The sequence below is a fragment of the Colletotrichum gloeosporioides genome (assembly GCF_011800055.1).
Source record: "Colletotrichum gloeosporioides strain Lc1 chromosome Unknown consensus_1, whole genome shotgun sequence".
Taxonomy (NCBI): Eukaryota; Fungi; Ascomycota; class Sordariomycetes; order Glomerellales; family Glomerellaceae; genus Colletotrichum; species Colletotrichum gloeosporioides.
The window spans coordinates 488,917-503,257 of record NW_025544646.1 but is presented as its reverse complement, the minus strand read 5'-3'; the positions used below and the strand labels follow the sequence as shown (position 1 = coordinate 503,257).

At 53.3% G+C, this 14,341-nt stretch overlaps 3 protein-coding genes across 3 annotated transcripts; 2 read left to right on the top strand and 1 right to left on the bottom strand.

Moving 5' to 3' along the window:
• Nucleotides 1-458: 458 nt before the first annotated feature.
• Nucleotides 459-4,589, top strand: GCG54_00009922 (uncharacterized protein; the record flags this gene model as incomplete). Its single annotated transcript, XM_045409859.1, has 1 exon — nucleotides 459-4,589. The coding sequence occupies one exon, from the start codon at nucleotides 459-461 to the stop codon at nucleotides 4,587-4,589; it is 4,131 nt and encodes a 1,376-aa protein (XP_045271396.1).
• Nucleotides 4,590-11,268: 6,679 nt separating this feature from the next.
• GCG54_00009921 (uncharacterized protein) lies at nucleotides 11,269-12,000 on the bottom strand (the record flags this gene model as incomplete). Its single annotated transcript, XM_045409858.1, has 1 exon — nucleotides 11,269-12,000. The coding sequence occupies one exon, from the start codon at nucleotides 11,998-12,000 to the stop codon at nucleotides 11,269-11,271; it is 732 nt and encodes a 243-aa protein (XP_045271395.1).
• A 1,277-nt stretch (nucleotides 12,001-13,277) lies between these two features.
• Nucleotides 13,278-13,769, top strand: GCG54_00009920 (uncharacterized protein; the record flags this gene model as incomplete). The annotated part of the gene is made up of 1 exon (XM_045409857.1): nucleotides 13,278-13,769. The coding sequence occupies one exon, from the start codon at nucleotides 13,278-13,280 to the stop codon at nucleotides 13,767-13,769; it is 492 nt and encodes a 163-aa protein (XP_045271394.1).
• Nucleotides 13,770-14,341: the final 572 nt, after the last annotated feature.

The window sequence follows — 14,341 nt, the reverse complement described above, 5'->3', positions numbered from 1 at the left end:
CATGTCCGACTGAGGGGGGAATTCGAGAAGCAACCTTACCTCACCTTATCTCGCCTCTCCTACACCACCACCGTACCGTCACCCTCACCTTACATACCTTACCTCACGCACACCTCTCTCTCCTCACCTCATCTCCAGCCCAGGGGAGCCAGCAGACGTCGTGCCACTGTGACACCGAGCATTCCGCCCGCCCTCCCTTAACCCTTCTCAGCCATATCACGACCCGATTCCCTATTCAGCCGGCAACCCGCACCTGCTAGCCGCCCTCTGTCGTCACAGTCGCGAGTAAACAGCCCTCCAACACACTGGGGGACTAGCCAGCCATCATTTATACGACACCCCAAGGAAACTTGCAGCTGCAGTCAGTGACAAGGTTATCGAAGGAAGGAGAAAGAAAGGAAGAAAAATATTTCTGTGACTGGAGAATTGGCCATGAAATGAATGGTCCGACGCTGACGATGGCTCCGGCCGTTGTCGAACCAGCCAATGGTTCCTACATGCACCGAACACACACATCCGATGACCGCGCCGCCGATGCGACGACTTCGACAACACCGACAAATCGCCAGCGAGGGCCGAGCGTGCAGGGCCGAGCTGCATTCGAATTGCCGTCATTCGACACCATTCCCGACTTCGACACGACTCTGTCCTTCGACGTCAAGGACAACAAGGAGGAGACCCCGGCAGCAGCAGCAACAACAACACAAAAAGCCGAAGAGAAGCTGCCGCAGCCGCAGCCGCAATTGCCGCCGACAAAGGTTCGGTCAGACCCTGTGAAGCTGTCCAAGCCTTCCAAGGACGACGACAAGGAAAATGCGAGAGATGGGAAGCAAAAGGAAAAGGACAAGCAGAAGGAGAAGAGAGGCAGGAGAGCCTCGCTAATGGAACGACGAAAGTCATGGCTGCCAGCCTCCAGGTCGCCTTCCAAAGTTAAAGAGCCGCCTCTCCCCGACAGACCCAGCACACATGCCGGAGACCACGTGGATTTTGCTCTTGTTGCTGCTGCTGCCGCCGCTCCACCTGCTCCAGCTGCGGCGGTGTCATCCGGCTCGGCGGTACCACTGACGCGGCCACCAGAGCTTGAACGCCCCAGGACAGTCTCCGAGAGTTTCGCTAGCTTTGCAAAGAAGTCATGGATGTCGACCTCGCGGTCCCCGTCTCCGAAGAGAAACCCAGAACCTGTTACACAAACACAGCCAGCTACCTTGCGCCCTCCCCGCAGCCGAGCACCGAGCAACGATTCCGCGAAGAGCGCTGCCGAGACCTCCCGCAAGAGACCCGTTTCTCTCCTCGTTGACACCTCACAGTCTCCCGCGTCACGGAGCACCGAAAACCTGAAGCCCACGTCGCGCGCCCTCAACCGAGCGAGCACGTACCTGTCCAAGATCAAGCCTCGCCCGACAAGCATGCTCATCAAGTTGGGGCCTGGCAGCGATTCCGAGCTGAATCTCTCGGCGCCTCCTTCCAGCCTCAGCCTGGCACCTCCGCTCAGCGCCCCTCTAGCGACTGACCAGCGCAACAGCACCAGCAGCAACACCAGCAAGGCTCCCGAGCCGACGAAGCCTGCCGCGAAGACACTGTCGAAACCAGCACCTTCGAAGGCAGCTTCAAAACCAGCTTCTTTCGCAGAGTCCCAGACAACGGTGACGGACGAGTCATGGAGTGAGATGTCGGCTAACAAGGACACCATTTGGTCCGCCTTCAGGTCATTGGATACCGAGTACGCCGGCTTCCCGAGCAAAATCATGCCTCAGCGAATGCACGTGGTGCGGGTAACTCTATTGCCCTTTTTGCGGACCTATATGAATCACATATCCAACAAGGGACTCAATTTCGAGGATGTCGAGCGGAGAGCGACGGTGCTGAACAAGTGGTGGGGCGGATTGTTGGAGATGCTTGAAGGTCACGGCGGCCAGTCGCTTCCAGGTGTCGACCGACCGGTCCTCCTCGAGGCCTTGACAATGTTGATGATGAGGCCCGAATGGCGATCAACGACGACATACTTCATGCCATTGGTGGACCGATCGCCAAATGAACGCGTCCGACCCCGTTCGGGAACCCAGTCGACGGCGGATTCGTCACTAGCGTCGAGTCAGGCTTTCCTGGCCGAGTCGGCAGAGCACAATGTCCGCACCATGTTCGTGAGCAATCTCATGAAGCAGATGCAGATTGTGGTGGACAAGATGTCGCTGCGCCATGCACCGCTGAGCCTGGTCAATTGGTGCGGTAAAGCCTGCGCCTACGGCTTCTTCTTTTGCCCGTCGGTCGCCGAGATTCTAGTCCGCCTCTGGGATCTGCGGCCGGAGCTCATTCGGCGAGCCGCCGACGAGTTTGGCCTCCCGAAGAAGAACAACGGCGAGAGCGAGGACATTATGGCGCTCTTCCCTCCGAACCTGGGAGTCCTTGGCTGGCAGTCGCAAAGATACATCAGCATGCGCTTCAAGGAGAGGGTCAAGCTGTCTGTCATGGCCGCGAGAATTCCGTGGTTCAGCCCTTGGGTGACTAGATGGCGTGGCGGCGAGACGGATCTCTTCTTCATTTTCTGCAAATATTTCCACATCTTGTCGGAAGAGTTCATGCCCGAGGGTCTGCCTTTACTCGAAAAGGCGCGATCGCCAGGTTTTGTGCTCGTCCAGAGTCAGCTCCTGGCCTGCCTCGAGTCTACGATTCACAGACAAGCCGAGGTGGACGCGATGATGAACCCGCTCCAAGCAGGCGATTCGTTCTACGGAGCTGACGCTGCGGCTACCTCCATGAATGTGCCAGGCAACTTGTTGAAGAATATGGCCGAGAACCGCCTCATCGTGCTATTGAAGGACATTTTGGGAGAGTCGGCACCGATCTTCAGCGCTGCGAGACGCACCTTTGCAGAGGCCTTCTTGTCCGTCATTCGCGGGGGCGTTCGGAAAGTCTCGGTGTATGATCACAGCGCCGTGTTCACACTCTGCGATTTCCTGGAGGAGGCTTTGGTGGCTTACGACCAATTCGACGACCTCAACAACCCGAACATCTCAAAGTGCGTTGATTGGCCTTTCTGGCTCGATGTGTGCAAGAAGATGTTGGTGTCTGACAACGCCATGACGGAGGTTCGCCTATTGTCCTTCATCTACTCGACCTGGGAGACCGTCACGGCAGACCCTGCGAGAAAGAGGGCACTTTGCCTCGACTGGCTGCTCTCCGAGGAGATCTTCGACACCTACTTCAACCACTGGTGCCCCATGGTCCGTGGCTACTACATGCGCTTGCTTTGCTGGAGGATATGCCGAGACGCCGGCAGCGCCAATGAGACTGACGCCGAGATCTTCCTCGTAGCTGCGTCCAGACTTAAGACGGTCTGGGCTCACTACCTCTGGCTCCGCAACACCGCCGAAGCGGCGGAAAAGTTCCCCCCATCTACAGCGCCCTGCCTCCCGACGCCGGGCAAAAAATTCATGATCATCCGCACCGAAGTCAACCTCCCACAGCCGGGCTACTTCAACCAGCCCTTTGACTCGTTCTCCAAGATCCTTAACGGCGAGGGCTCTGTTGCCACAACTCCGCCTACCGAGACCGCTGAGGCTGCTCCTCCACCGAAGCCCGACAACAACAAGAAGCGCTGGTCTCTGTTTGGCAAGGTCTTGTCGCTTGGTGGCGCTGGCTCATCGAACTCGGACAGTGAGGACAATGAGCCGCGCAAGGAGTCGAAGTCCCTCACCAAGAAGGTTCGCCAAGGCGGCCCGCCACTGCCCCCCAAGATTTCCACCTCCGCCGCCTCCGCCATGACTTCATCCTCAGACGGCAGCTCTCCCGGAGGCTCCCCCATCTTCATGGAACAGAAGTTCGTTTTCAAGTTTACACTCACGTGGCAGCCTCCTGCAGTCCAACAGCCTCGCGACCGCGTGCTGACCCGCCCGCGTCTTCCCGCTCCGGCGCAAGCGTGGGTCAGCGCCCGCTCTCGAAGTGGCAGCACTCCTCCGCCACCTCCGGCCGGTCTTCCCGAACCGACACGCCGTGTCTCTGGCGCAAAGCACCGGGGTCTTGTCGATGAGGCCAAGAACGCCGGCCCATTGAGCCCGCCTACGTCGCCGATACCGACGTCGCCCACTGCCACTGGCCTGGAGCGCAAGTCCTCCGTCACCGCTGTATCCTCGACTTCTTTGGTCCGCAGACTCAGCAACAAGTTCGACTTTGAGGAGAACCCCAAGGCCGAGCTGATGACCTTTGACTTTGAGAACGCGGAGAAGACGTCTGCGTCGTCCGTGTCGTCCGGCGACTCGACAGATGCTTCGCCGGTGGAGGAAAGGATCGAGGAGGAGCCGCAAGAGCAGCAGCAGCAGCCGCTGTCCCCGCCGCCGCAGCAGCAAACGCACCAGCCCCCGTCGAGGATGCAGAGCCGCAGGTCGGGCCCTGAGCCGCTGACCCAGCCTCTGCGTCCCACGGGTTTCTACACCAAGCGCGCCGTCTACACCGGCCGCGCGCTTGCGGAGTGGAGCATTGTCGTTGCCGAGTGCAACGGTTTCGTTGATCGAAGACGGGACGAGGGCGTTCTCGGCCTCAGCGACGTTGAGGTGCCGCTTCTCACCGTCGAGGGTTTCAGAAAGATTGGTTAGCCGCCGTCTGTTGAATACCAGAGGCAGCGCAATGCATCTCCCCCTTTGGGAAGACTACCGAAAAGCGTTATGACAGAGGGCTGGATACGAGAACTGCTGGACACGAATGACTCCCCTCCCGAATGAAGACAACAGCAACAGCAAGCAAGCATAAAAGCATCAAAAGTATAGGCGTTGGCGAACCACGCCGCCTGATGAAAGAAAAAGGCGGCTCGTATTTTGGGAATTCTCTTGACGCACTATACCAATTCCCCGACCGAAATCCTCCACCACTCGAACGAGCTCCCGCCGTTTCGTTTATTTCGTGGGCTCCTGTTCCAACAGACTCGAATCCCAAGCATTGTTTCCTCCCATCCGCTCAGCTTATTGCTTAGAGGATCATTCTTATCTTCTTCATTGTCAGTATTGTTCTTGACTTATGCAAACATCATCAAAGTAATGATAGTTTATTCTTTTTTCTTTCTGTGTGTTTGAGATCGAACTGGTGTGGGATTTGGTTGGGCGTTTATTTTGGGCAAATCGGAATCACAGAGCGGATTATAACCAATTGTTGCGAATAAGGGGAACCGGGGCATTCATTGGAATTAGTTGTCATTTCGTGTGTGTGAACCAAACAGAGTTTATTCATTCCATCCATTTTTTTTCTCTCCATGTTCAAATTCATTTTAAACCGGGGAACCCGGGACGGCTTCATTCGAGGGAATATATTGTGTGAGATGTTTGTAGGATATATCCCGTTACTTTCAATGAGGAACACCTCTTCTGAGTAAATGTGAAGTTGAGGTGATGTGTCTTAGTGATTCTTTGAATACAACGTGGATGGTGGAGACGGATGGCGTAAGAGAAGTGAAGTTGTGGCTTCCTTGTACGATCAACACGTCAAATTCCGTTTCCGCGGGGGGAGTTACCACTAAGCCAACAGGTTTGATGAGAATCTTTAGTAATTATCTGTTGGGCGACGACAACAACCAGTTTCGCCCATAAAAGCGGTAGCAACCACCAAAATTTCACACTTGCAGCAGCAAATATGCTTGGTCGCAGCGGGTGGGGTTTAGGGATAACGAGATCATCAGTCTTGTTCAAATTGCAGGCATGACAGTAGTTCCCTCGTTCTCTAACTCGCTTAGGCCGGTCTCATTGTCCATCATAAGCACTGATTTATTCGTATTCACAGGAGGGTGTTTACTATTGTGAAAAACAAAATCACCGTCAAGCACTTGGAACAAGGGCCATTCCAGAGGCGCCAAACAGAGGTGGTCAACTTCGCATATCAGTACGAGGACACGGAGCTGTTCCGAATGTTTGCTCACAAAATTGTAAGACTTCTTCGTGCTTGTCCTATTTATATCCTCACACTTCCAAATCCACCCTCTCACACAGGCTGCTATTTAAGACTCCACTTCCTTCCACAGGCTCAACTTCAAGCGAGCAAAATAGCCTCAAGGTCGTCGTCGGGCATCCGCACCTCTCGGTACGTGTCGTGCCGCTTGCCCAGCACTTGAATCGGTCAATCTTTGTGGGCGTTATCACAGGTGCGTATCATTGTCCTTGCTGTTCCTACTCGGCAGCGGTTACTGAGGCCTTTTGTATCATCGAGGCGTGGTCTTTCAAAGCGATTCCACGCCCAGTCCATCAGTAGAGCAGCACCCTATTGTACGTAACGTATGGACGGAACCCGAAAGTACGGCCGGTTGTCCTCGTTCAAGGTTGACATCATTGCCCTACCGAATGAGACGGCCCCATAATCTAGGTATATATTGAATTAGTTTCCATTGTTCGAAATCAATCATACAAGCGTGAAGCTGGAGAAATAGTAAGGTGACATGCTTAGCAAGAAGACACGCTATGTTCCAGAAGCAGGTTTCTGGCCAGTCTCTAAGAAGTGTATATATCCGAGAGAATGACCGTCATGATGGATGCACAGGCCAAAATAAAGGCGCGACGTGAGTCTTTCGCATCGTAGAATCATGAAAAGCTTCTTCGTCCTGAAAGGGGTAGGCTAAAAAAGGTTTGGTATGTCTGAATTCAACGCTGTCTCTATCTTTCCCCTTGGGCCTCTATCATCGCTTGCGTATTCATGCCGTATCCGTGACGTCGGAATGAGGAAGCGCCTAGTTTCGGGTGCAACATTCTAAGAATGCATATGTGAAGGGCTTGCCAGGTTCTTCTTTAAGCGACAAAAAGAGTTGCGTCAGATCTCTCATTGGTGTCGCAGGTCATGGTCTTGTTATGGGCCTGCTCGTTCTATATCAACTAGCGCATCTTGACGGAAGGGATTTACGGCATTCGCGCGGCCACGGATTTGGTTTAGGAACATGACTATGACCGCCATCATGTTCAGCAGCACTTCAACATGAATTGCTAAATAAAGTGCGAGAATTCTCAGGTTATTTACCGTAGTATTCCGGTGCCAAGGTCAGCTTCCTGTGTGGCGTTGCTGCAGCACGAAGCGGGCGTCCAAAGCAGCTGAAGTTGAGCAGCGCCGCATACTCGTGTCACTCTGACCGGCCCTGTTGCAGCTGGGGTGTGGTGTTCCAATCGTACAGCCAAAATCCAAACGCTTTACGGAATTCTCTTCAAATCGTCGTCTCTTGTTCCGTGAATATGGCTGTGACAAAGACCCAGCTTGGAACTGACTCATCAGGTCGCTGAAACCTTTGTGTTGTTATTTGCTCATGAGACCAGTGGCTCAAGAATGGAGCATCATGAAATAAATAAACAGAAGCTGCTAGTAGGCAATCAGAAGAGAAAGACGGGACAATCGGCGGAGGCCAGGGACGACAATTCTATCTGGGAGAGACGGCTTCGAAAGTCGTTTTCACGGTAAGCCCAAGCATGGTGCCCATGGCTAGGAGACGCGTTTGATCTCCGGGCCATCCCTTGCCTCTGCTCTCTGGATGTTTAGTGCGAATACGCAAGGTGTTGTCGCGAAGTAGCGGGCAAGCCTCTTCAAACTGGCAAAGTGAATGTCCATTAGTGACAGGGAAAAGCTGATGTTCACTACATTTGATGGCCCTTCAGCGTCAGGGAGTTTGTGGTTACCTATCATTTGACGAAGTAATAGTTTCAGATCTCCCGTGTATTTATATGGTGAAGAAAGATAATGGAATAGCCACCCCCACAGCTGGTAGCAATCAAGTCAACTTACATACCTTCGAGCTGCTCCACCTTCGATTGCAGAACCATGACATCTGTCTCGTCTGCATGAATTCGATAGTTGTTGCTTGTATGTGGCCCAAATTCAACTCCCGAAAAATAGCTGACGAAGCTGATTGCCTTTCTAGGCATGCAGCTGAAGCCCTTGGCCAGATTCGTACCCTCCATCTGTCCCTGTTCAGCTAGCGTGGACGGATGACTGCGGCCCGACCCAACCAAGATGTCAAACTCAATTGGAAGGATCGTTTTGGATGTGATAGATTGATGTAGTTTCAGCTGTACAAGAAGTTGACGCTGGCCCAATCGTTGCGTGCGGAATACGTGACGTTAGGTGCGTTCAGCTGGTGGTTTGAACGCCATGGCTCTACACCAACAGAAACGTCGCGGCCGAAACAAAACCCTCGGCTGAGAGATGTTGGAATCGTGGCTGGCGTAGTTGAACTAACGATTCTCATGTAAAATACTTACCCTTTTTTTCATCGTGTGATCAAAGTGATGTCGAAGATAGCTGAACATCTCTTCTAAGAAAATGATTGAGTATATAAAGTAGACCTTAGTAGGCTGTTTCCCTTTTGATGAAGATCTTCTCAGCAGAAAATCCTCAGAGCAAACCGACCATTGACAGAATAAGCCGATCAATATGAAGCCGGCAGTTATCTTGACCAACCTTATCGCCGTGACGGCTGCGCTTCGCATTCCTTCCCAACACTCAACTCAGTCCATCGTGGTTTTGGACACCGAAGATATTGAGGTTGCCTGCTCCATCTTTTGTATTGGGCTCAGTAAGTTCGACCACTTCAATAAATACCTTGTTCTTTCTGACTGGAGGTTTTTAGCCAGGTGTTGTCCAAGCGGGTTCTGCGTGGCTCTCTGGGAGTCCTGTTAGGGGCTTGATGCCAGTCGACGACGCGGATGGGATTTCGACTTGGATGCGGTGCCTGAAGTGAACTAGGCAGTTGGGACGTGAGGGGCCATGCCAGAGTTCGAGTCCGAAGACAGGCAATGGGGTGATTGAATCGAATACTGGGATATATAAGAACGCATGATGAACGGCTCATGACTTTGTACTTCTTCAAATCGACTTGGCTGTAGTCTGATTCTGCTTGTATCCGTGGCCCAATTGCTTTTAGTGACGATTCGCGACCAAGACTCATGATACACATAATATCACTTCAAAGCAGGCCATGAAGACCATTGCGGCCATTGCGGCCATTGGGGCCTCTTCGGCCTCTCTGCTGTTTTATGTGTATTGCGTACTTATACTCAAGAAGAAGTACATATAGAACTTCACCATGACAGCGTATTGATGCATGGCCCTCAGGGCGTCCTCCTTCCCTGCAAATGAATCATAACCGGTAGTCAAAACCTGGCGGGAATGTTAGACCATTGGCGCTTAAATTTCAGCTAGTCTGATTGTCATGATTCCTCTTATACCTGAGAATGAGGCAAATGCTAATAGTTTTGCGCATAGCGAAAACCCAAGACCTAGACTGAGCTGGATTAAAGATATAAATTGCACTCGCTTGCGACGGTGTTCCAACGTGCAATCCGTAATTCATCCCATACATCGAGAATGTGAAAGTGGCTTGTGAATGAACGGGGGAATTTGTGGGCGTGCGAATGCTATTGATAAGGTTGGCAAGGCCAGCATCGTGCGACGGTAGAGTTGAGGCCATCAAGTGATTAAACCTCTTTCCGCCTCCGGTGTCCGGCATTCTTACTCATATGTCTTTATGGTTTTGGAACGAATAGTTGGACGACACTACCGAACATCTCTGCTTCGGAGCTGGGAGTTACAAATATTGTGGCTAGGCATAAACATGGAGTCGAAAAATGACAGACTTCTACATGTAGAGTCGACGTTAAGCAGCTCCATGAAGAACAGTCGACCGATAATTGCCCGTCTTTGTCCTGGAAAGAATCAAAACAAGTTCGTACATGATTCTAGAGGGCTTAAATAGCTTCAGTGTTTCAACTCACGCGTTGTCGCTGCACGTGAGCCCACGCCCATCTTTATGTTATCCCGGTGAGTCCACAACATCAGGCATACAACTATAAAAGAGCTTGTAACGCACTTTCTAGGATATGAGTTCTCCTCAAACAAGGATTGAATGAGAAATTACAATTGTCGATGAGATCTTTGGGTTCATTTGCTCAATACGCTGATTGGCTACTTTACACAGTCCCATCCATCAACGCACGTCTAGGACTGAGCGAGGCCACAATGGGCAACATGGACAAGAGTGGTTGTCCTCTATAGTCACCAGCGTATCCTGAATGCATATTAAACCATCAGAAACGAGAAACGTAGTCGACTTCGCCGCAGAGAAACCCCTCGAACATCTATCTCTTGTGCCCCTGCAAGCACAAGAAAGATGGACAGATGCCCATCGCCAACAGCCCCTATTGTTGCGCTGGTCTGCTAGTGATGGTTAGCCGCGATTTGTTCTTCTTGGTCAGCTCTTTACCGCCTGAGGGCACGACTTTTATAAACCTTCCCCATCATATGATGAGGAGATGGCGGCTATGCCTGATGCCGATGACATGTACAATATAAAATGTCTTTAAGTTCTCTAGGCTTGAAGTTAAGACACTGATCGCGTCTTGTTCTGCATCGCGTTTGCTACGACATGGGTAACGGTAGTACTTTCCATGTTGGCAATGTGACTTATAGAAACTGTTTTTATTTTGATATCTCGAGCCTCATGACAGCAATGCTCTTTCATTCTCAAAGTATTCCTGGTGATACGGTGAACAGTGACAGTGAAAAGAGACTGCGCGGGGTAAGGGGACGTATGATACAGGAGAGGTTTGCATCGTCGAGTGATATAACAGAACTCGTTGAATGGCCAGTTCCAACATGTCAAGGAGCAAAGAATATTGCAGAGTCACGTAACAGAAACTTCAAGTTTATATGGTAAAATTCCAGTTTCCCCAGTATCGAATGTGTCTTTTGTTCAGCCTGCGCCACTTCCACCAGGAGAGGTAGGAGAACATGAGCACACGGGACAGAATCTTGGAGCGGAGGAAAAGTAAAGGGGGAAAGCTGACATGCTGAAGTGCTACGAGAAGGAATGGGAGAAAACCGCGAGACATCGCGGAGGACATGGTCCGCTACAAAAGCCCTTGAGAGCTCGAGGTCCGCGAAGCTGGATCGTGACGCCCTCAGAACGAGGCCTAGCCACCTGCCAGTCTAGACCCGGCCCCTCATCCAGACCCTGATCAGCTGAGAGAAGCTTCCATCTCCTGCCAAGGAAGACACCAATCCCTGCATCCAAAGCTTGGTTTCAGGCCAGAAGACGAAGAATATCCCTCAGCCTAGCCCCTTCGACGCTGGCGGAAAAGCATGATTGTGAGATGATGTGAGATGTGAGATGTGGGAACCCTCCTCTCGTGTGTCGTGAATCCAGGCCTTGCCCAAAAGGAGTGATAAGAACCAAGAACTAGGAACGACAGAATGCCACAAAAGAAAGACCAAGAAAAGCCCCGAAGGCTTGCATCCTGCTGACCCCCCTCTCCTTCTCTATCCACCAATCCCCCTCTCCTTCTCCTCCCACTCTGCGATCCTAGCGAGCAGCTTCTCCCTTCTTACCATCGCCTCGGGTCGCCATACGCCCTCCTTCTGCGGATAAAACCCCTCAAAGCGGAGCTTCCCGTCGTCTGGAATCTCGAAGAAGGACTGTTTGCTTCGCACGAAGATGTGCACCAGGTCCGGGCCCTCAGCGAGCGCCGCCGGCGTATCTAGCGTCCCGACGCGCAGGAACTTGAGCAGCGGGCAGCCGTCATAGTTGCTCCAGACGGCGGTCAGGCAGACGGGGCAGCGCGCGATGTTCTGCGGTGCGCCTGACTCTGCGGGAACAGGGAGGAGAATGGGTGAGGCGGTCGTGGTGGTATCGTCTGGCAGGCAATCCGAACTGCCGGGACCGTCCTCGAGGGGCCTGGGCCTGGCTTGTCTAGGGGTCCAGGTGTCTAGAAGGGACGGTGAGAAGGTTATGGACTGTTGGAGGGTGGTAGCGGCGCCCGGCAGGAGTGAGACCAGCTCGCCCTCGACGACGGCGTTTACCGCAAAGGCGGTACCGGTCTCACGTTGGCAAGAGGTGCAGTGGCAGCAGTGGACGACGAGAGGCGCGGCGGTGAGGGCGTAGCGGATGTTGCCGCAGGCGCAGCCGCCCTCGAGGGGAAAGGTGGTGGTGTTGTAGGTGGTGGTGGTGCCGTGAGGCGCGGTCTGGACGGGGTCGTGAGACGGTTGAGACATCTTCTCGGTGGTGATGGTGATCCGTTTGGGAGAGAGACCGGGTTGCGCTTTGCCGTAGTCGATCAATCAGGCAGATCTGGACTCTGACGGATTGTTTCGTCAGGTCTCAGCGCTGCCTTGCTTTGCGTTTTTGATGGTGGTGAGGGAGGAGTGGATGAAAAGGCACGACGGCGCAGCCTGGACGCAAGAGGCGTGTAAGTGACATTCCTGCGGGGGGCTGGGGATGAGGGGGGTGATTTTTCTGGCACCTGAAGACTTGTCTCGAAAGGACCCTTGATCTAGGCAGTACTGGTTTAGCCGTGATGTAGATGGCAGATTTTGACTGAGAAGACAGTGAAGAAGGAAAAATAAGAGAGGCGAGGAGAAAAGGAGACGGAGGAGAAGGGCAAGAAGAGCCAGCGAGCGGGGGCTGACACGAAGAGCTTGAGGGAATTCGCAGGCCCAGTCAGAGGCGGCATGATGGCCTGAATAGGCAAGTTTCTTATCTAATCGCTGCAAAGTGACGCCCGCCCCTCTTGCTCTGCGCCTTTAGGCAGACGAGGCCGGAGCATTCATACGGAAACGGTCCTTTCGGCCGCTCCTGCATGGCCTCCTCGATTTTCCGACCTCTGCGGACCAGAAGAAGGTGTGGTTTGACGATAATCCAAAGGGGCAGTATCCTGTAGACTGGGCGCATCCGCTCTAGACGCGCCTAGCCTACTGTACGTTCGAAGTGGTGTGCTGCTCGCCCCACGGCCGAGAGCAAGGCGATGCCCTGAGACCAGGTGAAGCGACGAGTTGGTCGAGCTTTTCTTGGCTCTGGGGAGTCATGGCCATTTGAATTGATCATTTGTGACGGTAGTGGTGTTGTGAAGGAAGGGATTGGGTGGTTGACTCAGACAGAAGACCCTTCAGTCTTTGGGCAAACCACCAAACAAACCATCGCAGGGTCTGAATCGCCAATGCCCCCTCCACCGACGATGTCCGCATTCCAGCGGGTGGCAGGTTCTCGTTTGACGTCGGCGTGACTTGAACAAAGCTAGGCGCCGTTGAACATGACGTTTGGGTGTCTCTTCGTCATAGCATGTCTGGCGTGACCGGTTTCCAAGAACCTTTCACTGGAATATAAACCGTTGCAACGCCTTCCACGGTCCAGAACCCCGCAAGACATCAAGCCTCGACCGTTTTTCAACCATACCATACCAGCCAGCCATTTCGATAAGAGCGGTGGAATTTTCCTGCTCCGAAAACGATCGATCTCGAACCTCTCTCAGCGGAAACATCCGCATCTAATAATCATGCAGCCCGTCACCTACCTGGGACTGCTCTTCTTTTGCTCAACGCCGGCTCTCACGGCACCTTCGCATGTTCACTACCATCTGCAGCGCCACAGAGATCGCGCCGCAACACACGCCCACATCAAGCACGACCACGAAATGCTTGCCAGACGAACCGAACAAGTCCGACTGGAGGCACTGGAGAACACCCAGCCGGAGACTCAATCAGATTCACCCGCGGACAAACCAGCGACACAGTCACCGTCAGAACAAGGGCCGACCGTAACGCTATGGGAACAAGGCACCGGACCCAAGACCGCCGCGGCCGGGGCCGATGAGGTGGTAATACGAACGTCCGGATCGGTTTTTGGGTACGGGAGAAGCAAGGTTGTGGCGCACGGCGAAATCGACTTGGAGCATGTTGTGGAGGGTCTCGACAGCCGGCAAGTGGACGCGGCGACACGGCTGCTGCTGGCCCATGCCGCGCGGAAACACAGCGGGTTCCGTCGTTAGGCCTCAGCAGGAGGAGGCGTCTTTGGGTGGTTCGTGCGGCTTCATGTGTATTTTTGGCTGGAATGGTGGCTTTCTGCCTTGGACTAATCGGGCGGCGGTGAGGTCTGGAAGAGTTGGCCAAGATGAAGATAGAGAGCGACTTGCTGCAGGATCAGCGGGTGATGCGCGCGGGAACGTAGGGCTGGCTGGTATTTTTAGAAGTCAAATTGTGGAAAAATATGATTCTTCTTCTGGGCAGTTGAGACGATCCTCATTCATATGTATTGGCTCTTGCGTTGATGTCGGGCAAACTCTGTGTCGTAGAGATGAAGTGACACACCCACCAACAATGGACCCTGAACTGAATTGCACTGTGACTGCTCGTCATCGTCATCGGATTTGCAGTGCATGTCGTGTCAGCATGCGGATGGAGAAGATGGTGGATTTGGGTGTGTCAGCGGCGCTCTCGCATCCCTGCGTGTATCGAGAATCCGCCCTGGTGCTCCTGGAGACAATGTCTGTCTCGTCGAAATGCCGGTGCATATCAGCATTTTGTGTGCTGAAGCGGCTAAAGAAACGAGGGCGGGTCGAGG